We start from the raw sequence: 22,658 nt of genomic DNA, 5'->3' as shown, positions 1-22,658 counted from the left end.
GTCCCTAAAGTGATGAGATGTCGTTAGGCGGGGAAATGCAGGTGTCCGGAGGAATCCTTGGAAACCCATCCTCATTGGGTACATCACGTGTTGATGATACGTTAGCACATGCGAGAGGTGCAGCGAGCCTTGTTATGGTTACACTGCAGGGGATCAGCGTTTGAATACATCAGAATTATAACCAGTAACTATACCTTGGGTGAAGTATATCAGAAAAATTGTTTGAGTGAACTATTCGGTTTCTCCGCGTGTGTATCTATCTAAGGTTAATCAAGACTAACTAAGTTGGCAGTTGGAGTTAAGCGGTACATAATCACTTCTATTCAGACTACATATCACACAAGGAAGGCCTTTGAGTATGACTACTGATCAACTTACCCGTCTTATTTGGTTGATGCAATTCATGGAATAAATGCATGAGTATTTTCACGATGGTAAGGAACTTCACAAATATGGTCATCGAGTGAGAAGAAAAAGATTGAATCAAGACTCTTTAATGGAAGTTGAACAGGTAAGTGCAAGCTTTATGGTGCCTGCTGGAACCAGATTATCCCGAACCCATATTAACGAAATGAAACATGTGAAGCTTTCGAAATTGACCTCATCTATTTAATCACCACCATCACCACCGCCGAGTACTAAGGCCACTCATGTAACGCTTGTAGGAAACCGCTGGCTGATAAATGGCTCCAAGAAAACTATGTGCCATAGAATTTTTTGATGCTCAGGGTTGGAATGAACAATTGTTGCAGTAGATCTAACGGGTATAAAGGTCAAGGGAGGAAGTGTGGAGGAATCTTGATCAATCATTGCGACCGAGTGACAAACAGCTACCAGTCGGTTTCGGTAGTATCCCACTACAACATTAACATTAGTATAAAACAAGTCATGAATATTGATGTGAAGATGGTGAAATATTGAGAGTAAAAGTTTAAGCAAGCTTACTGGTAGTTCCTCGTCGCTCAAACTTGCGCAGAAAAAATTATTGCGGTACTCGCCGATTCCGGCCACGGCTGAACTGTCCAGCTGCAAGTTTCCGGAAAGCACCTCCTTTAAGGCTTCTGAAAATTCCTCTTCCCGATCAGCCAGCTTCCTACAGAAATGTGGATGGTGAAAGAAATCATCTTCCATTAGCTTGATGCTAACCTCCTTCATCGTCTCGAACAACTCAGTACTTTCACCAGCCGTTGTATACACTGCTTCTTGGGCGTCTAGATGAATTTCGAGGATTTTGTTCCGTACAGTCATCAGTGCCTGTTGCAGAGCCTGTTGCATACTGGAGTTCTTGTCCTGGTACAGTGACTGAGGCTGAAACATTCGTTGCATAGTACCAGCAATGTAGACAATACAGTCCCTGAACAATAATGGCTGACGAAGTTTGTACGCCGACTCGATGAGATTGCATGCTCTGCGAATATCAAATTTAGGGCTCATATAGAAACAAGCATACAAATTATTTGACACTGCTGGTAAACAACGATAGTAATCTGCAAGTTTTGTAAGTTTAATCAATTGCTTTGAATTAATCCCAAATGGTATGCGATAAATGCAATTAAGCATGCTGACAAAGACTTCTGTCGCTGGCTCTGAAATGCCTTCCGATAATTTGGTAGAACTTTTTTTCTAGAATCACCACAGTTAGTATTTATACTATGTATAAGAGGGTACATGTCATTTGAATCTCATACATTACTATCAGCAACGACATGCCATCCAGAACCATCATCATCGACCTCATCGACCCACTCATATACAAAGGCCGCTCCAGCTTTTGAAGGTACCTTATCTGGAGAATCCATGAATTTTCGAAAGAAGGCAGAATGCATTTTGAGTAGAATTGAATGGGCATGAATTTCAATCTTTCCAAAGAGACGAAATCGGGTATCTGGAAGTTGGCCCAGGACGACATATTTCTTGATCTGCATTTGGGGTGCTGAGCCTCCATCAGATAGAGTATCTCCTGCCATTTTTGTTCTTTGGTGGTTGATCTTTGGAAAAAAAGGCGAAGAGAAATTGAAAACGAAAACCTTATTGGTGTGGTTGATATGGCGGCAGCGGTGACCTCTTTGGTACTCGCGTATCCAAGTCCTTATTCACTATTAGATCACATGACTAATACAATATACAATATCTCTCGTTTGCGTTTTATTATAATCTAGGTATTCGACAGCATCATTATTTAAGATTGTTAAGATTGATTCTATCTATCTAATTTATACTACTGTTAAGATCCTACGTTTCTTCAAACATTCTCAGGAACTCGATCTACCCAGATGAAAAAGAAGTCACTTTGTGACATAGCTACGCAGAAATCATACAAACTATTCACAAGATGTCTACAGAGTATCGGCATAACTCTGCATCTGCTCTGCGGATACCTATCTCACGGCCTACTTGCGAGTGCATCTGGAACAATGTACCTCAAGTTCAAGTAATACTTCCAGTTTATAATCTCAATTAACGGAAGAAAATTACGGAAGAACATTCAAAGGGTACAATATCTAGTATTGCTATTTAGACTAGCTACTATGTACGCGATATTTGGCATTTCTTAAGATACGCGGTAAACAGCCAAATGAGTTGACACTCTGCGGAATGAGCGCACTGTTGTTGCCTTTCCCACATACCATAGCAGGATATCATAGAAGAGTAATGCTCTGTTGTAGACTGCGCGTCTGTAACCTTACGGTATATTTGTTGATTGGTATTGCCCTCGATGTGACGATTGAAATATGTTCTCCGCAGTAAAATTAGATGGATCGATGATACGTACACGCAACATGCCTTTGAGATGAGCAATGTGCGTTGTTTACCAGTCGGTCTCAGTGAGGTCCCACTAAGTAGATATGCGTCAGTATTTTGAGAGAAAAATATGCTCGAATCAAGAGAATCGGTGTTACGTACTGGTAAATCGCTGTCCAATAATCTTGCACAATAAAAGTTATTGATATCATTGAGAAAACGGGCACCCGCTTCGTGACTGATTTCTTCCGGTAAACGTAACTCGCATTGGAGCACGTTAGACAAGATGCTGGCAAATTCGCTATCGTGCTCCGCCAGAATTCTGAAGTAGCGAGGCAAGCTCAGTTTTCCTTTTGTTTCCTCAAAGCCAATCTCCCAACAATGGCCTAGAAGTCTCGAACGTTCCTTGCTAGGTTTGGATAGCATGAGAAGTTGCTGGGCTTCAACTACTCGTCGATTGATCTCATTACGTACTATCATCACGACATCAAAGATCACTCTGTTGCACACATGAGGAGAATTTTCGGAGTCCCGAGGCATATAACCAGCAACGTAAATGAGGCAATCTTTGAACAGAAGGGGTTGACGAAGCTTGTAGGCAATATCAAGAAGGCGGACGGCATTTTCTGCGACATATTTGTTATCGCTTTGATCGAAACAAGCGAAGAGATTGTGTGAGACTGCAGGAAGGCAACAATAGTAATCTGCCATTTTGGTGACAATGAACAGTCGGGCCACCCAGATCTTATATGGAATACGGTATAGTGTGTTGAGCATCTCAATGAAGACCAGGACCTCCATATCCCAGATTGTATTTTCCGACAAGACATTATCATTTGGCTTCTGCATTATGGTCAAGGTTAGTTGTCATTCAAACCTAAATAATCATGAAGATCTAGTGAACCTACCGCGTGGGATTTCTCAACCATGTGCCATTCGCCATCCTCCTCAATCTCACTGACCCATTCGTAACGGAATTCTGCTGACGGCTCTGCAGGCTTTTTGTCTGGAGAGTCAAGAAACTTTCGGAAGAATGCCGAGTGCAGTCTCAGAACTGTAGAATGTAGGTGAATTTCTGTTTCACCGAACAGAACAAATTTGGTGTCAGGTGTTTGATCGGGCAGTGAGCCCTGTGGTGGCAAAGTTAATATCTATGTACGAAAAAAATATCAGTATAAATCCCTATACTAATATTTAATATATATATTACAAAATTCAAACTTTTTTTGTTCTTAATGAAATACATATTTTATTAATTATAAATCTTTTCAGTTCAAAATGAAAATTGTTTATTATTGAATTTTAATAAATATAAAGAAAATAAAGACCCTTTAGTTAAAGGATTTTAGAAAAGGTGGATGGGAGAGGAGCAAGTGTAGAAGCTAGAAGGAGGAGGGGAATGAGTGGGGGAGTTAAGAGAAGAAGGGGAGTGAGTATAAAAGTTAAAGGAAAAAATAAATAAATAGAAAAGTTAAAAGGTAGGAAATGATATTAGTCGAAAATTTAAAAGAAGATTTGTTTATAGATTACTTTTATTTTATTTTCAAATTATTCTTTAATTAAAAGTTTTATTATTGTATTATATAGTATAAAATATACTATTTAAATAAAAATATAAATCAACTTTAATATTTATAATTACAATTAATAATTGATTAGTAATCGAATTCAACATAAATAAACTTTTTTATTTTTAAATAATCTTAGATTAAAATTTTCGAAAATCAAAAAATTTCGAAAGATCGAAATCTTTCGAAATTTTTTCTAAGTCTTTTTAAAGTAAAACTTTCTAATCATATATATATATAAAAATCAATTATATTAATATTGTATAACCGATTTTTTCAATATAATATTAATTATTGAAATTTTTGATACAATTGATGAAATGATTTATTCATTAACCACGGATTCTGCCATTACAGGGGAGAAAACCTTAAGCTTTGGGGAAAGTCTATGTGTTTGATCCATATTTGCTGTTGTTGAATTATAATGGTATGAATTCGCTGCTGCTAGGATTTTTGAATTCGGAAGTAAAGACTATGAGTATGAAATGTTTGAAAGTAAGAGTCTTGAAGAAGAGGAAGAGGAAATTCAGTAAGAAATCTAGGGGCGCTAGTTTCGCTAATTCAGCCGACGTGGCGGGGACGTACGGCTCCTGTTTTAAACACCGGCGTATAAGGTGTCCTCTCAGTTACTGTATTATTCTAATTGTTCAGTAGACATTCATTAATAATAATTGTCTCCCACCCCCCTCCCCAGATTGCGGATTCGGATGTTACATATTCTACTCGTGTTAATTATCGCTTTAGGTGTTATTGAAGAATCATCGCTATATATTTACTCGTGTCAGAGAGCAGTAAGGAAGAATTGCACCTCCATGCTTCTGACTCTGGATTTTATGCCACCAGTGCCTCTGCTAGGGAGGCTACCCTTATGAATATCGGCGTTATGGTATATACCCTGCAGCAGAGTTTTGGACCATGATCACGAAGGGAGTAAATGCAGACGGCTTCCCATTTCTCTGAACCTTTGCTAAAAATATCAACATAGTCTAACTTCTTTCCTTTCACGGCACTCCACACACAAGATCGCATTCCCAAAACAATTTCACTATTTAAATTTTGCAGTATATAAATTCACCAAAATGCAAGTGATTCCAATACCAATGTGTGTATGTGGGGACATAAGCGTATGTTCTTTTATTTCTCGGGTCTTCAAGGGAAATATCTCTTCATTTGTAACATCGGGCGTGTAGATGCAAGGAGATCAAATGACATTGAATCTGATACCAAAGCAATCAATTATCTATCGTCTAGTCTTAAGATGTCTGCAATGCTTGTCTGTCTAATTCGTCGAAAACTTTCTTTCTTGAGTAATTGATCATCACTTGCACTTCAGCAGCCAGCATCTACAGTCAACAGAAGCTTGCGAAGACCGCAACCCTGCAAGCATGACTGTCATCAGCATACAAACTTGATTGGTCATTGATATCTGAACAAGATTCGAATGTCCCGATATCTTCATTCATACAGATTTGGGCACCAGGAGAGTGCTTGCGTACATTTCGACCACGCAAATTGTTTTTGCGGCTTATTTTTCATAATTGTATCTTTGATTGCTTTCTCGTCTTAATTAACAAGAGTATGAGCTCCATGATCGTTTGTATGAGCAAGCATTCAGTGAAAAAAGCAACACCCCTGTCTATTATCTAACAACTATCACAATCTGCGAAAGCCTCTGCGTGTAGAGGTCATGGATTTTTGCGAGCACAGCTACCTAATATCAACACTTTAATGAGCAAACTGTGATCGGGCCTTGTGATTCTCAGTACAAACACGGCCGTAAAACAGAAAAGCCAGCTCGATCGGGCCTTTCAGCGCGATACTCTTAACATGATTGCAGCCCTATCGAAAACGTTTCTCACCAATCGGTTTTGTTGAGATCCCACTAGTATCATAATGTTAGTGTATCAAATACCTCCAAAATGTAACATCATCCCAGTTCTCGGACAAAAGAAGGTTATACGGGCCTACTAAAAGTCTCCTCAGGAAGTGATAAAATTGCTTACCGGTAGATCTTCGTCCTTAATCTCTGCACACAGAAAATATGACTGAACATCGTCATGTGTCTTTGCAGGAAATAGAATATCCCCAGCCCGTAGAGACTTGTTGAAGATAAGTTCGTTCTTCAATATGTCACTAACAGCTAGCGCAAAAATTCCCGAAGACTCTTCTCCAAACGCCTGAAAATATTCAGGGAGTGAAACTTGGCCACGGTAGACACCTTGTTCACCCTCTCCCAACTTTATTCTCTCGAGATAACATTGTTCGACTTTGGCCTTGATTTCTAGAGCATTTGAGTTGACTTGACAGCAGGAAACAATTTTGCGTTGCGCCGCAGATATTTTGACACATATTTGGCGATGTAACTTGATAGCTAACTCGTTTAGCTTCGGGTTTGCAAGTTTTGGGTTATACAGCATCTCAAGTTGACTTTCAATTGGAAATTCGTGGGTGCTGTCTTGCCACCTTCCAACTAAGCATATCATGCATTCCCGAAAGAGCTCAGGAGAACGTAATTTCAATGCTAAATCGAGCAAAGTCGATTTATTGCTAAAGAAAATTCCTTTGCAGAATTCAGGGCTTATGGAAAAGGCTCCATGCATCGATTTTGAAACAGCTGGAAGAGCGCAATAATAATCGGCCAATTCGGTGACCAGCTGCAAAGCCTCGGTATTTTTGATTACCCATAACTTCCCGTAGAACGTCCCAATGAAGTTTATGAACGCTGCTTCATGTAGTTTTTGGGAACGTTTAATCTGTTTCGGCATCAAATCTGAGCTTGGGTTGTCATGCTACGTGTGAAAAGTCAGTCAGCTGATCCATTCATGAAATTCCAAAAACCTACTTTTATATTCCTGGTGTCAAACAAACTCCAGCTTCCATCATCGTCGTAGACTGTTGCCCATTCATATTTGAAACTTCCAGTGTTTTCATCTTTACCATCCTTGCCGGGTGAATCTAGAAACCTTCGGAAGAAAGCACTATGGAGCTTCAAAATCACCGAGTGAACATGGAGCTGCAGTCCATCAAAAATACTCAGTTTAACGTCGACTTTATGACCAGGCAAGTGGAAGGTATGGACGGTTGGAGATTCTGGTCCTTTTTCTTCTCGGTCAAGCTTTCTCTTTTTGGCTGGAGGCATCGTGAAGATTAAACGTATTTGATAATCCCGATATATCTTTGAGAATTTGAATTGATGGAGACAAGATTGATGATATTTTTGTTATGATAAAGATGGGAGAGGACATCGTTTGCGAGAAGGCGAAGGAGTTAAGCTTAAGTATTAGCATATTTCTGAGTTAGTTCAAGTGGCCAATACCCAGTACAGCAACATTTAGTGGCAACTATTATTCATTCATTTGAATGATAGCAGGGCTAGAAATACACTTTTGAATGAATAGCAAGGGTTGTCGTACCCTCTTCCAAAAATCTATTGCAGTGTCATCTGACACTAGGCGAGAGAAGAAAGTGCAGGCATGATCGCTTGATGGTCTTTCTTTCTATCTTATATTATGTATTTCAGTATTTACAACCTTCTGACTTGGGTTTGATGGTTCGATGAACTCTCGAGCGTTGGCCTAATATCATCTTGGCCTCATGTTCTCTATTCTTGAGTGTCAAGGAGCAGGAATAAAACACTCCTATTACTAAGCCGATGTCACTGAAAGAAGCCAGAAAATAGGAAATCATTTTAATTTCAGACAAACAGCTTAGTTCGAGTGAAGTGGAGTCTTAAGTGCATGCTATTCCACGGAGATGACCTCATTTCTTACCAGCCCTGCCTGCCGACATACCTCATGTACTTTCAATCTTATATATGTTTCACACCCATTAAAATCTTGTATATGATCTAAATATCAAGCAATACACTTCGTAATTTCAAGACACTTTGTGATCGAAATTCCTATAGCAATGCAAGCTCTTGAGAAATCATCTCATTTATGACTTAGAATCCTCATCTTCTCACACATGTCTCGTTGAACTTCCTTCGGTAGGCCCTGTAATTGAGTCCTCCTGCTCTAATACACTTCTTTGAATGGAAATCTACAAGACAGGGGTAAGACTAGTTTCAAACTTCGCTCTATACTGACATAAACAATGCGCTTCCATTCCAACTCTTGATCCGAGGTCATGGCCACAATCCCCAACTCTCTTAAAATCGATCTTAGCTGGCGAGTGTCCTCCAGTTTGCGAATTCAGACGATTTCCCAGTTATCAGATTTTGAAAGGAAGATTTCCCTGATTACTTGCAGGGCATTTGACATTCAAAAGCGCGTGTTTGGACGGAAATCGATTTCGTGTAAACCAAGTTTTGATCGGTATAACATCAAACTATGCAATCCATGCCCGATGTTCTCATATGAAATTAACGCATTGGACAGAATCGCGCCCCCTGGTATGCTCCTTCCCAAACTTCAAACATTCAAGTTTCTGTGCTTCAAAGGCTTTTTATTGATTGACCCTTACCCTATCGCTATTACTATCTGAGCCTCGAGAGTTTCCTCTTTATTCAGTATAAATTAGCACATCGAAGACTGTTGGAAAGCGTCATATCGTCCATGTGATCACACTTTCCTATTCGCTATACTTCATAAAGAAGTTAATATGGCATGATCTGTATCTATCTCGGTGCAACGCTAGTTCATCGCTCTTTCTATACACGTATCTGATTCACATATCACTCGACCCGCACCGTCGCAATTTTTCCAATACGTAAAAATGAATTTCAAATACATTACATTCATTATCAAACATGTATTCTACTCCAAGTAAGCCAGAAATAATATAATATTCATTAGAATCAACCCAAAATGTCCGGCTCAGTGACAACATGGTCTGCAGAAGGAGTAAGTAGTGAGAACTTTGAAATCAATTGGTTATCTGACTGACGTTGATACAGCCATTACTTCCCGGTAACCTAGACTTTAAGAAACTATTTGTCAGGGACGATGAAATCATCCGCTTGATAGCTTCGAATGGAATACATGTGATAGGCACACTCAAAGAAATACGAGATTATCTTCGCGGGGGAGAAGGTGATTCAATCTGTTATAGAGTTTTAATGACCCCATTTCAAGCAGTGTTTTATGCCGAGATGCTAGAATACCCAGAAACACTCTTTGTTGCCACTAAGAATAAGTTCGGGTTCGTAGGAAATTATCATGGCCCAGGAAAGCCGGACACTCGAGTTGTATCTGAATGCTTCCCCCCAGAATCGCAGTCAGATATGAAAATACCTAATAACGTACGTTACACTGGGGGCAGCGTGGATTGCAAGGGGAGAGTTTGGTTGATGACTTATGATGGAAAAAACTCGTCTGGCCAACTCTTTCACCTTGATAAGAACTGGAAACCAGCCAATCCTCGATACGTGTGTGGCCGGCGTTTCGGTGGAATATGTTGGAGCTTAGATGACAAAACCATATACATTCATGAGACCGCGCGAAATAATTGCGTACTCGCTTATGACTTTGATATAGAGACAGGTATCATTAGAATGGATAAAGATAGGCTATTCTATGAATTCGAAAATCCCACGGAATATCCAATGGCTTTTATGGTGGATTCACAAGATCATATGTGGTGCGCAGTAGCTGGTACCTCAAGAATTATCAGGATAAGCCCGAAGAGTGAGGTTGTGGGAGAGATCAATTTGCCTTCTCCTCATGAACCTATCGACTTACAATTCAGCGGCAACGAATTGGTTATCCTTACAAAAAGAAACATCAAAAGTGATGAAGTTTTGCCGACAAGTGGTACTTCTCATGAAGTGGTAAAGACTACCAAAGAAGCACCGCATGGCAACATTTTCACTGTGGATATTGGCTACACTGGTAAACCAATACGTTTCTATAAGTTGGGCCCAGAGGAACTTTGTTTGTTGAAGAATTCTGGTCTATCTCTTGGGGAACAATACATAAATTTTCTACGAAAACATTGGGACGTTATCAGGAAAATCCCTGAGAATAAAATATCACGAGGGATATGATACTAGCGCTGTTTATGTTCTTGCCACTAATATTTGCCATTTGTATTAGGCTTTGGACGGCTCTAAAAAGAAGTTAGTTAGCATGTTGTGGGTTTGTGCTTCAAGAAGGAATCTCATCACCAGCGGGTTTTGTCGGAGTTATTGGAGTATTAGCGATGGACTTAATGTATTAAATACTCGGCATACACAAATCAATAATTCCACTTTAAAGAAATGTAAGATTGAGCGAAGCTTGTAATGGGAATTGGATGAAGTAGATCCAAGCGATTGGAATACTAGATGTCTAGGCATAACTAATTTCAATCTCTAATTTTCAAATCTACTTATTCCCCTTTAGGCAACACAATGACCGGGTGAAATTTGCCGAGAATAGCTTTCACAGGCACTGCACTACCAGATTGAGCATAAGGTAATAACTAGACTGAACTATAAGCTATCAAACTATTGCATGTTAGGTGGTACCCAATCAAGTATCAAGTTCTGTCCTCTAAGAGTATTGTTGCATATCTAACGGGTCTCTATTACAGCTTTGATCCTGACAAGCTTGTGTGTACTTGAATCAGTTGTTCCCCCGCGAAAAGCTTAATCTGGATCTGCGTGGCACCATTTTCAATACTATTCACAAACCTTTTACCTTCAACGCACAATCCGCCAAATTCATCATCGAAATCTGCGTAGGATAATAATCACGTGGGGAGACAACTTGGCTTGCGTAATCTATGGCGAAGGGCTTTTACGAGCATCATGGACTCTTTATAATAGGAGAGAAGACAAATTCGGATAGTGGTTATTCGTTGTAGGACATACTCTTTATTCAGCAACAGTGAAGAAAAGGCAGTATGGCTAAGACAAGCACAGTAAATTTCTATCTCAAACATGGTATCTATGGCTTTAAGTCTGCTGCAATTGAAACTTTAGTATTTTTTGACCTAGTACACACTTCAGCCCTGCAGAAATTGAAACGCTAATTATATGCTTTTTTCAAACGTCATTCAAAAAATAATTTGGAAACACTCCTCAGAGATTTTCTCAAAGATTCTAAAACATCTCGGCTAACAGAGAGTCACACTGAGGTCCGTGAAAGACAATTTGACGAAGAACATTGTAGATAATGAAATTGATGAACTTAGAGAATAAGAATTCTAGAAGATAACCCAAGTTCGAAACTCTTCTGGAATTCGAAGTGGTACCTGCACTGATCTTAGTGCATCAGTGGTCAAGACTGGCTTAGAAGACTAACATGTAGCGCGGTGACTAGAGGTATTTGGCACCCGTCAATCGATTACCCCAGTCCAGATGGAAATCAATAGGTTGATAAAAAGAGATTGAGCCCTTAGAAATTTACTGAGCATCCCACAAAAACTTTGCAAAAGACACTCTCGAATTCCTTTACTTATTACACTCTTAATCTTCAAAGAGCTCCCTCAATTTCACTACCTATCATCGTTAATCATGAATTTTCCAATTCCACAAAAGCGCGATGCCGATGGCAAAGAGAGAACAGCCGAGCCTATAATCCTTCGCCAACCAGGCTTCGTGAATGATGTCCGCCTCAATGTCTTCGGCCAAGTGTATTATGCTCACTCTGTTATCTTAAAACTAAAATCCAAATATTTTCGGTCAACTTTTGAATGGGGAGAGAACCATGCAACTCCATCAGGAAAGTTTCGTTATGATTTTACCTCTGTAGTTGATGAAGATGGATTTTGGCTCATGGAACTAATCAAACCGGTACGCACACACCAATCCAAGACTGCAAATTACCAATTCTCGTCTAGGCGATGAACACTAATTTTTCGTAGACTTCGAATTCCGGAAACCTCATGAATACAAACAAACTAGTAGCCCCACAAACTGAAGAAGGAGAAAGACGCGCTTTCGAAGCCATACTCTTCGCTTTTTACAATAGACCATACACCATTCGCGACTTTGAAAGTTTCAAGGACATCGTCCGCTTGGCAGATTCCTTGTGTGCCCGTCCTGCCCTTTCACATACTCTGGATTCCGCATTTCACAGAAGTCCCGGATTTACTGATACGATCTGTCAAAACAGTGATTCTTTGATTCGAATCGCTAAACAGCTGCACCACCCTGTTCTCTTCCGGGAGTGCTTAATTTACGAAGTTTCAAAGGCAAAAAGTACCGCTGGCAAAGAACATTGGCAATCAAAGTTCGACGACGACGAAGATATCAAATCTTGTTTTATTAAAGCACTCCAGAGTGTTGACCACGTACGGGATTCAGTTGATTGTGGTATCGATCTTTTTAGCAGAGACTCGAGGGCTTGGCGGAGAATGTTGATGGTAAAATATGGTACGATGGATGATGTACTAGAGTACCAGAGTGCTATCTATTACCGAGAAGTGATGAACCGTTTAGAAGCTAAAAAGTTAAAGAATATCACTATGGAGTGGTATCAAAATTTTCTAACTTTATTATCAAGCAACTTGGCTCTTGACCGAACTTTAGGCCGGGTCGGCGAGGAAAGAAGCCCTGGCACACAGAGTAACAAAAATGGCTTCTTCTGTGCCAAAATTCGGGATGAAGATCTTCCCTGGGATCAGGATATTGTGGACTGGTAAAGGTCCAAAGTTTGGATGTCAATGTCTTTTCATATTGTGTAGTACACCGTCTTATTTCAGCCATATATCGTCAAGATTTGGAGAATCATGATAAATAGCGTTTAGCGTATCTGGGGTCAACTTGTATAATACCCTTTCCAGAATGTAACAAAAATTTAAGAAAGAAGGGGCTTGCGAGTGATATCGTTGCTTGTGACTGTGAAGCAGATAGATGTCTCTCGAGCCATGGAAATTTAAAATAGATACCAGCAATCCACCTACGGGCATATCCTTCTGGACCAAGCAATAAGCGGGGAGAAGTAATAGACAGTGAGTGTACTAATCCTCATCGTCGCGAATCCAAGAAAGGGTTCTCTCGAAACACTGAGACTTCAGCGGAATCAACACTTAGTTGGTAGCAATTCCAGATGCCCAAACACGGAACGACGAGAAATTAATGCAGTTGTTTTATATGGGTATAAAGAAACCACAACATCGTTCGCATTTGAGATTGAATGGGTAGGATATTGATTTTTTAGAGGGATTTATATCGAAATATCCTCAATGATCAATTGAATTGACGTCGACGTCGTGATCTTCCGAAAATCTAACCCCCACGAATCCAAAAATAGAAACATTAGCCTGCCCCACATTACATCTTGCGACATCAAATCTCGAACAATCCAAACGTCTGACCCCCTTTCCCTCAATTATATATATCTTTCTTTTCTTCTCTTCTCTCTTCAATCTTTTATATTCGCATCATGCCAGAATTCAAGAATGTCACATCTGCCACATCCTCGCAGATGTCGAACTCTTCTCTACTCAATATTTCTCTTATTCCTCATTACCATTCTCATTAAATCTCGATTTCCCCAAGAATCTCCGAAACAACCTCTAAATGAACATCTCGATACCCCAATTTACGAACATGCTTCACCCTACCGACTCCATGCGAATCGCACACAAGAAACTATTCTTGAGAAGCAATTGATCGAAATCGAAGAAAGCATTACATCTTCCCTTCTCGAGCTCGAAAAAGATATTCGAGCGCCGAAGAAAATATGGCAAATTACTTCCGCGGCTGAAGCGCCTATTTGGAAAGGCTGGACACAAGAGTGGGCGACCAAAAACCCCCAGTGGGAAATAAAACAATTCACCACATCGCCCGGTCCAGATATCCTCCCATATTTTCGTTCCATACCTCCGATTTCTCAAACTCTCTCCATGCATCCAGAACTCGAAGTCGATCTTTTTAGATGGTTATTACTTTGGTATCATGGAGGCTTTTACCTGGAACCGGATATTTGGCCTCGAATGAGCATCCAAGAATGTTTCGACATGGATTCAATCGAACACCCTTCTCTATCCTTGCCGCGACGATATCCGAATTCAACGGGGAGATATGTAGAACAGCGCGAGCGATCTAGTCCCATAAGTCTAGTGCTAGGAATCGATATTGATGAACCATATATGGCTCCCCATATCCGAGAAAAATGGGGATGGTCGAGAACATTTAGTTTTGCTACTTATGCCATGTGGGCACCGGGAAGATTTGATCCGCTATTGAGAAAGGCTATCGTGAGATGTGTTTCACATTCTTCTATGGCCTCTCTGTTTGGAGAAGAAGTAGATTCGAAGGAATCCGGGGAAGTTTGTGGGGGTGCCATGTTAACCGATATTGTCTTGGAGATGTTGACCGAGAATCTGAAAGAGGTACACAAAGTACGAGACATGGATGCAGGATTGGAGAGAAGAGTTACGTGGAAGAAATTTCGTGCTATAAGATCTCCTTATTGGTTTTCGGCTAAGGATTTCAATGATAGAAATGCCGTTGAAGAAAACTTGAGAGGACTGGGTATATTACCTATTAATGTTTGGGGAAGTGGTCAGAGACATAGTGGGTCGGGAACATTTGGTCATGAGGATGCTTGTACAAATCATGTTTATGGAAGGAGGCCTCCTGTCTCACTTTGGCAAAAGGTTTTTGGATAGGTTATCATTGGGGAGATTTTGTACAAGTAGGTATTTGTACGATTTGGATACGGAAATCAGTTACACGAATCGGCGTTTGGTTGGGATTTGAATTATCTTTCATTGTTAAAGAGAACTAATTAGGGGTGCCACGGAAGGTGATCCGCGGTAATATGATACCAGGTCTTACTAGATACCTGGAAAAGAAGGGGAGTGTTATTAGAGAGAAAGGCAAAATGAAATATCCACCATGGGTCTAGACATCTTTCCATCGAAAGATCTCTATCCATAGTTCGATCGCAAAATACAACATGAAGGAAATAGAGAACGCTTAAGCGACTCAAAACATGGCTATAATCAATCTTCCGCTTCAAGAAAACAATTTGGACAAATGTGAAAAATGCAATAATCACGACCATCGAGCGTGTCGACTTGAGACCAAGCAATAAATGCGGAAGAAAAGCCATTCAGCAAAGCAAACCTTCCATCGGATGCCATTTTGTCACATAGACCACTCTCACTCCCCACCAACTTTCCCCTTAAGCACAGTACCCATCCGCAGCCTGCAAATTCAAGCCCCCCTCCAACTCACACGGATCCTTACTAAACGTAACCTGCAACCCCTCATAAATACTACTCGTGCCACCCACCTTCCCAGCCCCCTCCCTCAACCTCTCAAGTTTGCTCTTCATCTTCCGCGCCGCGCTCACCTCTGCAAAAACCACCGTCGCATTCCCCCCATTATACACAAACACCAATTGTACATTCTCGCGCCCAACTTCTTTTTCGCACAGGGTTTGAAGATTGCGTCCCGTGAATGCAAAAAAGAATGCCTTCTTTACGATTGTCAATCTGCGTGATGCGAAAGTAGGTGCGCTCATCGAGATGATATCGTCATTGATCGGAAACGGTTCGCCGCGCACACAATCCGCGATAAATCTGAAGCGATTCGGGGCTTGAGCTTCTCGTTCCGCGAGAAGCACGGAGAGAAAAGATTGCGCATCGGAAGCATGCTGGAACACGATACCGGAGAAGCGTTTTCCGGTGTCGGAATCGATGCCGAAGCGGATGCAGACGATGGGGCCTTCGTGGATGGCGTTGGAGATATCGGAGAGGGTCATGGTGGAGGGAATGTTGAGGATGAGGACGACGCGGGCTTGTTGGGAGAGGGCTTCGTGGATCATGGGTTTGGAGGCGGGGAGGGAGGGGATGCGTCCGATGCTGTTGAGACGACGGCCTGAGCGGGGGGTGGAGGGGTGTAAGTCGACGTTTCGGTGGTTGGGAGAGGCGCTGCTGACGATGGCGGCCCAGGTTGAGACTTGGGTTTTGAAGGCGGTTTGGGTGGGGGTGGGGGTGAGGGAATCCGAGGGGCTGGACGCAGAGTTTTCGGAGATGGATTCGAAGTGGGTTTGGGTTGGGAATGGTGATTGAGGAGGTAAGAGAGGTGAGATGCGGCGAGATGTTATGTTGTTTGCTCCGATGAGGTTTAAGGGTGCAGGTCTGTTTTTGCGAATCATATTTGGAGGTGGAAACTCGACTTCGGTTTCAGAGTCTGCTGCTCGGATTTTGACGATAGGTAATTTGGTTCGAGGAGATGGGTGACCATGCATGATTGGTGCTTGATCAAGAGTGCCGCTGGTATAGACGTATTGTGTATTAAGTGCGACATTTTGATCGGTAGCATCCAAATCACCGACTTCAAAATCCTCAGCAACCCGATTGTTTTCCAAGATATTCAAGCACTGATCGACGTTCAACCCCAACCCATCCAAACCCAAATTATAAAGTCTCAACAATGAGCTTGAAGGCAATGCCTCAGTTGTGTAAATCGTATTATTATCCAACGTAAAACCATGAATTGAATCTTTTGCCTTGAGACAATCTTCCGTATTTTTCATAACCACAAAGCGAAAGGTAGATTTGGATGCCAGATCGAAGATCATGGGGCATTTTTCGACAACTCCATAGAGTTCGAATATTGAGCGAAAAGCTGGAGTTGACCATTCTGGTGGAATACCAGTGATATAGAGAGCGCGTCTTTCAAGTTGTTCTTGACTGTAAGGCGAAGGAATGCCGGGAACGTGGGTGTGTGGGTAGATATTGGAGTAAGTGAGATAAACATCTTTACTTTCTTCAGAGTAATATCCAGTAGCGACAGAGTAAGGAATGAGACTGAGAGGATTTGGATTGCGAACTGCAAGAGGATTTGCTAGTAAATCGTGATTTGCCATTGTGTTGATTGAAGTGGTTGTTTGACAATCGTGGTTGATGTTGTAATTATTGAAAAGCGGGAAGAGGTGAAGATATATGAGTTTTAAACGAGAACCCAGATAAAAATTGGAAGCGCGCCTTAGCTTCGAGTACTTGTGCCAATTCTTCAATGTTTTGAGATTATTTACAACAATGAAAGTGAAGCTTGGGATGAGATATTTCTAGAAATACTGCGCCATTGCAAAGATCAGACCTTTCCCATAGTAATTCGAGAAGTGATATCTGATAATGAAATATTAATATCAGATGAAGACATGTAGTAACTCTCATCTAAACTTTCCAGAAGACCCGTAGACACTTACTTATCGTCTCAATCTGTATGAGCTGAAGTATTCCCATTCAAGTGAATATCACTCTCTTCTCTCACTCTTCTCCTTCTCTCTAATCAACCTTCTAGCCTCCACCATCGCCAAACCCAAAAGATTCTTCCCCCATTCCTTTCTCTTTCCATCCAACGTCCCATCCCTCTCCTGCCTCTGACATTCCTTCACTCCCCCTTTGATCCCAATGCCCCAAATCTTATCATACGGACTTGCTTCTACCAGTTCTCTATCCCCCGTTCTCTCTAACTGTTCTCTCAGCTCTTTTCCTCCCCTCGAAAACTTGAATACATTTCCTTGAATGACTATGTTGAATTTAACTTTGTTCCATTCCTTTTCATCAAAGTTCTTGACTTTGCGGCCCAGAGATTTGATTTTTCTAGGATTCGTCGTTTCAAGAATTTCGATCGAGGTGGGAATGTCATTGAAATGGAGAGCTTTGTGGAACATCATCCACCTGGAAGTTATAAGTAATAGAAACTTTGGGGAAAGGGGGGAAACCAACTGCTCAGTTGAAGTAAAAGTACGACCATTCTCATCCGTGAACTCACATATGTAATGCTGAGATAGGAAAGGATACTCGGCATCATCTGGGTGCCAGAAAAATAGTGGCCCGTTGTTACTCATCGTGGAGGTTTGTGTGTGTTATTATTACAAGAAAATTGAAGGGAAATGAAAATTTGAGTAGAATCAGAATTTTACTTGAAGTGAAGTGAAGATTGGATAATTCGAGAAGAATGTGTTTGTTTTATACACGATAATACGATATAAATTAAGGGGGGAAGGTGCATGTAGTGAAGTCTGAGTTTACACGCATGCAGTAGTCAGGTGTGAGTCAAACGGCGACCCCACATTCCATCTTATTTAGGGCTGAGATTTACTTTCTTTAGTGTAAGCTAGCTCAAACTTTAACGAAACAAGAAGATCTACAACTTTTTATCAACTAAATTCAAACGCAGTGTATTTAATTAAATACATCACATATTCGCTGGTGAAATCTGAGACTGGATAAAGGTAGATGGCCGTAACCTATCCGTGGGGAGTTTCTCGGGCTACATCAATACGGTGCACCTCGGCTCGGGTATTATTACCTTGCCGAGTGTATGTCGAAATTAGGCATGTAGTACTGCTTTGCCGGGAAGCATTAAACCAATTCATGTAGAGTTATAAAGGTCACAGAGTATCTTATATAACATGATGTTTGTATGAATATCTAGGAAAGTTCTTTCTCAAGTCCACCAAAATGAGAATGGGTGATCCTCACGGGCCTTCTTTAGCCTAGATACCTAGTGACGAGACATTGATAATGCACAATACCTTCATATTTTTTGACCTCTATCGCAAATAAAATGATTTTTCATGCATCAATCTGCCGCAGCAGCTTGGCATATTACTGAAATCTCATCTCAAGAGAAAAAACGCGGTGCTTCGAATTTTGAGGTTCAATCTTCAAGTCGTCCATCACAATGCCGCGCAAGCTCCCGCCCACAGCTCTTCTTGTCTAACTGCTTCAAAGATATACAATCTATTATTGGCAAGCTGCACCAAATTACATCAGCATGAACTATGTCACGAGAAGAGCAAAACAATATTCAGTATTATCCATCATTTCAGATCATAGTAGCTTTCTCGTTGAAATTCTGAGATCAGTAGACAGACATGTGAGTTGTCGCCGAAAATAATATCGTTTGATTTACCCAGGTGATCGTATTTGAAGTTATAAATTGACATCGACAACGATAGTCACCACGATTAATTTACCGGAGGAATTGGCGAGTGAACGGGGAAAGGGAAACTGCATGATAGAGTCGAAAGAATACACAGATAAATTAATGGACTTGAATGAGAGTGTTCAGGCAAGAGAACTATGGCGTGGGGAACTCATAAGAATAAGACAGAAGTCTTGGCTCAAACAGATGAATAAAAGAACTTGAACTTCAAGTGCCAGTATATCTTTATTTCAATATTGATCAAAGAGAGCAATCATATGCCTATAGTTATACAAAAGTGCACGAGAATTCAAGACCATCTGAAAGAAGTTTCTTTTCCCTATTGCTCACATGAATGAAGAGACAATGGTTACTTGGACTCCACATCTAGAAGATTCCTGATGAGAAATATATGGCTGAAGGATAACAGATTTTGAAGGGCACAGAATCCGCACAGGATTGTCATTCTTAAACTGGATAGTGGTGAAAGAGGTAGTTATTTGATTTCGATCTATCGCTCCATCCCAGTCAACCATCTGACATTCATGATGAATGGCTTCCAGATTAGCTCGGCATAATAGGTTTCGATCATCTAGGTTCCAGTAGAAGTGACACGAGAAGTCTTTCGTAACTTGTGATATGGATGTTTTTGTTGATTGCTCATTCTGTAGACTGGGAGTAAATCATGCTAATAAGAGATGCATGTAGGAATCCAATGAATGGGATTCAGAAATGCATGTTAAGAAAGAACAGTCTATTGATCAAGCGAAAGTTCGTTAATCTAGAAACAAAGGGGCGAGCTCAACATTTCAATGAGAGAATTGATGTGATATAATTATACAGTCCTTTACAGGCCATAGCTCACTTTGGCTTATCAAGTAACGCTTACATACGCTTTATAAGAAGCATTACTATATCAGATAATTCTGGAATCCATCACATGTTGAACTTATCCAGAGATGCTCATGGAATCTTTTCGATTAGCCCTACACGTAACTACCAATCTAATCTCTCTGCTAGACTTCAGAATTCACCCCAAACGGCCAGTCGATTCGAAAGCTTCTCCCAGGGGCACCAGATCGCCAAGCAAATTCTTCTCTGTGCGGGGAAGGTATCGATATGAAATATCAAAAAGCAAACCTTGGAAACATTCACTTTCTAACGCCTGCTGTAACCCAGGCAAGCGATTGGAGCAACCGAGAAAAATTCATTTTTTCTTACAGAATTTTCTCTCGTCCAAAGCATAGTGACACTCCCTAGGTACCTAGGTAATGAGATCTCCATGCCATTCTCTAGGTAGAATCTCCCATCGGGAATTACTAATAGACATATGTGCTGTTCCTAGACCTGGAGATTCATAGTTGGATCTTAAAGAAGTGGTGAAAGAAAGCGAATCTTTTGAAAAGAGACATAAAGGCATTTGCTGTTTCGAGCCGCCTTGCTTTTACTATCACAACACAACAACAAGTATCGCAATAAGTTTGAACTTTCCGTACAGGACAAAGATACTTACATCGACTTTGAACTTTATATTAGCAGGCATCCTACATACATACAGCACGTTTGAACTTTCTCATAACAAAGATACTTCTACAAGTTAACCTTCAAAGGTGGGTTTCTCTTTTGATATTTCCAGAGATGCTTTTAGGAATTCAGTTGTATATTTGCTACAACAATTTCATCCCTTGATGTTGACAACTTTGCTGACATAGAGCCTGATAGAAGAGTAAATCCATGATGGAATCCTATAAATCTTCTATTAGACAGGTGTTCGGTATCATCTTTAACTCGAGGGTTTACCCAAGCATAGTGAGTCTATCTCATACTCCCCAACTCGGATTTACTTAAGCCTAGTATACTATTACCAACAACATGTACTTACTTACCTCCATCTAGATCAAAAGCGCTGAACCTTCGGAATCAAAAGTCGACAGCGTAGCTCATGCAACACTCCATAAAGATGACTCCATCGAAAATGAATACATCATGTCAGCAGAGTATCTGCAGCAAGAAGCATACCATGGTTCATCCATGAGCTATCAAGTTGCACAAATTCTCCTTTGGGTAATTTGGTTTCCTTTACGTCTCACTACGTTATTGCTCCAAATCTCGATTCCCTACTAATACACCTTCTAGTCCTTCATCGCCATTCTGATTGCTCCTATTCTCGTCATAGTCAACATACTCTTTCGATTCCGCGACTCCAATTACTCTTGGGCTGCGATTACTGGCTGTGTATTCTTCATCACATCACTCATCTTCTACTTTCTTCGCACCAGCAAGGAACTTGACGAAAGCTATTCCGCGCAATGGGGAATGAAGACTAGGACCACCGCACAAGAGGTTCAAAATCGGATATATGCCAAGGATCGAAATACGTAGCTCTCTCTTTCCCAATTGCCAATATGGAATCATACGCTAACACTGATACTACAGAAAATTTCGCACCACTCATCTCACTGATATTCACGGTCTCCAGAATATCCCTGAGAATCAATCTCCGAGAAGCTTGGGTAATATGCGACATCAGATGAATGAGAAATTTGTCGCGGCAATAAAAGATATGACTTCTGAGACGAGAGTTAAGCTTAACATTTATGTATGTATATAATCCCAGCCTTGCTGTCACATTCCTGCCTTCTCCAATCTCTTTCTCCCTTTCATCCTTATTCTTAGTCTCTGCACCTCTCGATCAAAGAAATCCTAGACTAATATATACCCTAGCTCATAATCTCCGGAGCCCTTTCGATAATCCCTTATTGCGCCGCACAACACTACTACAACAATCCAACTTCTCTCTCCGAGGCAACAAATCATTTGGTATTACTTAGCAAAGCTCTCGTAGTCATCATCATGTATACAACTGTATTGCACCAAACCAAATTCTGGATTGAGGAGTTGGAGCGAGAGAGAAGTTGCATTATGAGAGGATGGGACATTGTAAATTGAAGAATGAATGGGAGAGAGGGGGAGGTAGATGATGTCATTTTTTCTGGTTGTTGGGGAAAGGGGAGGGATTGGATAGGGTTGCTGCAACTGCAGGCCGGACCTGCTTCTACAGTTTGGGGGAAAAAATTCTGCACGAGAAGTGTTCGGAAGTGATCGATGGAGATGAATAGGGCACTAGCAAAACGTCTTACTGAGATCTAGGATGGATGGATATTCGATTTGATACTTTCTCTTGAACTACAGTACCGAAGCAAGAAATCTTCTAGCTTAGATGCTGATAACAACAAATACATTTTAACATATTTTGATTTTACTTGACATTACAAGAACAATTTTCATTTATGTAAAACGATTTCAATGATGCTAACTACATCTGAGGAGGCTTTCTTGTGGATCTGGGATAGAACGATCCTCGGCATGGTAACTAGTATGCTGTGGTGCTAACACCCAACCCACACATTGGGTTCTGAGCGGGAAGAATCTGAGATTGTATCAGAGAGACGTTTGATGCAGATATCAGGTACATAGCTATATGTTTATCGCACAACTTGAGAACGAAGGCTACCTACGAACCTACC

General features: G+C 40.8%; 9 protein-coding genes across 9 annotated transcripts; 4 read left to right on the top strand and 5 right to left on the bottom strand.

The window, feature by feature from the left end:
• Nucleotides 1-482: 482 nt before the first annotated feature.
• EAE98_009954 (uncharacterized protein) lies at nt 483-1,967 on the bottom strand (the record flags this gene model as incomplete). The annotated part of the gene is made up of 3 exons (XM_038957575.1): nt 483-857; nt 946-1,623; nt 1,689-1,967. 3 exons carry the CDS (start codon nt 1,965-1,967, stop codon nt 831-833), a joined length of 984 nt encoding a protein of 327 aa, XP_038806038.1. The 3' UTR covers nt 483-830.
• Nucleotides 1,968-2,809: 842 nt separating this feature from the next.
• EAE98_009953 (uncharacterized protein) lies at nt 2,810-3,671 on the bottom strand (the record flags this gene model as incomplete). Its single annotated transcript, XM_038957574.1, has 3 exons — nt 2,810-2,836; nt 2,905-3,585; nt 3,651-3,671. The coding sequence occupies 3 exons, from the start codon at nt 3,669-3,671 to the stop codon at nt 2,810-2,812; spliced, it is 729 nt and encodes a 242-aa protein (XP_038806037.1).
• Nucleotides 3,672-6,165: 2,494 nt separating this feature from the next.
• Nucleotides 6,166-7,449, bottom strand: EAE98_009952 (uncharacterized protein; the record flags this gene model as incomplete). The annotated part of the gene is made up of 3 exons (XM_038957573.1): nt 6,166-6,192; nt 6,314-7,099; nt 7,153-7,449. 3 exons carry the CDS (start codon nt 7,447-7,449, stop codon nt 6,166-6,168), a joined length of 1,110 nt encoding a protein of 369 aa, XP_038806036.1.
• Nucleotides 7,450-9,118: 1,669 nt separating this feature from the next.
• Nucleotides 9,119-10,296, top strand: EAE98_009951 (uncharacterized protein; the record flags this gene model as incomplete). Its single annotated transcript, XM_038957572.1, has 2 exons — nt 9,119-9,154; nt 9,208-10,296. 2 exons carry the CDS (start codon nt 9,119-9,121, stop codon nt 10,294-10,296), a joined length of 1,125 nt encoding a protein of 374 aa, XP_038806035.1.
• A 1,452-nt stretch (nt 10,297-11,748) lies between these two features.
• EAE98_009950 (uncharacterized protein) lies at nt 11,749-12,878 on the top strand (the record flags this gene model as incomplete). The annotated part of the gene is made up of 2 exons (XM_038957571.1): nt 11,749-12,027; nt 12,099-12,878. 2 exons carry the CDS (start codon nt 11,749-11,751, stop codon nt 12,876-12,878), a joined length of 1,059 nt encoding a protein of 352 aa, XP_038806034.1.
• Nucleotides 12,879-13,637: 759 nt separating this feature from the next.
• EAE98_009949 (uncharacterized protein) lies at nt 13,638-14,852 on the top strand (the record flags this gene model as incomplete). Its single annotated transcript, XM_038957570.1, has 1 exon — nt 13,638-14,852. One exon carries the CDS (start codon nt 13,638-13,640, stop codon nt 14,850-14,852), a length of 1,215 nt encoding a protein of 404 aa, XP_038806033.1.
• A 518-nt stretch (nt 14,853-15,370) lies between these two features.
• Nucleotides 15,371-17,062, bottom strand: EAE98_009948 (uncharacterized protein; the record flags this gene model as incomplete). The annotated part of the gene is made up of 1 exon (XM_038957569.1): nt 15,371-17,062. The coding sequence occupies one exon, from the start codon at nt 17,060-17,062 to the stop codon at nt 15,371-15,373; it is 1,692 nt and encodes a 563-aa protein (XP_038806032.1).
• Nucleotides 17,063-17,452: 390 nt separating this feature from the next.
• EAE98_009947 (uncharacterized protein) lies at nt 17,453-18,049 on the bottom strand (the record flags this gene model as incomplete). The annotated part of the gene is made up of 2 exons (XM_038957568.1): nt 17,453-17,879; nt 17,928-18,049. The coding sequence occupies 2 exons, from the start codon at nt 18,047-18,049 to the stop codon at nt 17,453-17,455; spliced, it is 549 nt and encodes a 182-aa protein (XP_038806031.1).
• Nucleotides 18,050-20,868: 2,819 nt separating this feature from the next.
• On the top strand, nt 20,869-22,080 carry EAE98_009946 (uncharacterized protein; the record flags this gene model as incomplete). Its single annotated transcript, XM_038957567.1, has 5 exons — nt 20,869-20,940; nt 21,028-21,195; nt 21,268-21,509; nt 21,568-21,730; nt 21,856-22,080. 5 exons carry the CDS (start codon nt 20,869-20,871, stop codon nt 22,078-22,080), a joined length of 870 nt encoding a protein of 289 aa, XP_038806030.1.
• Between the last annotated feature and the right edge of the window lie 578 nt (nt 22,081-22,658).

Source organism: Botrytis deweyae (assembly GCF_014898535.1).
Source record: "Botrytis deweyae strain B1 chromosome Unknown BDEW_032, whole genome shotgun sequence".
Lineage (NCBI taxonomy): Eukaryota > Fungi > Ascomycota > Leotiomycetes > Helotiales > Sclerotiniaceae > Botrytis > Botrytis deweyae.
Note: the sequence above shows the minus strand (reverse complement) of the source record. Positions and strands in the feature narration are given on the sequence as shown.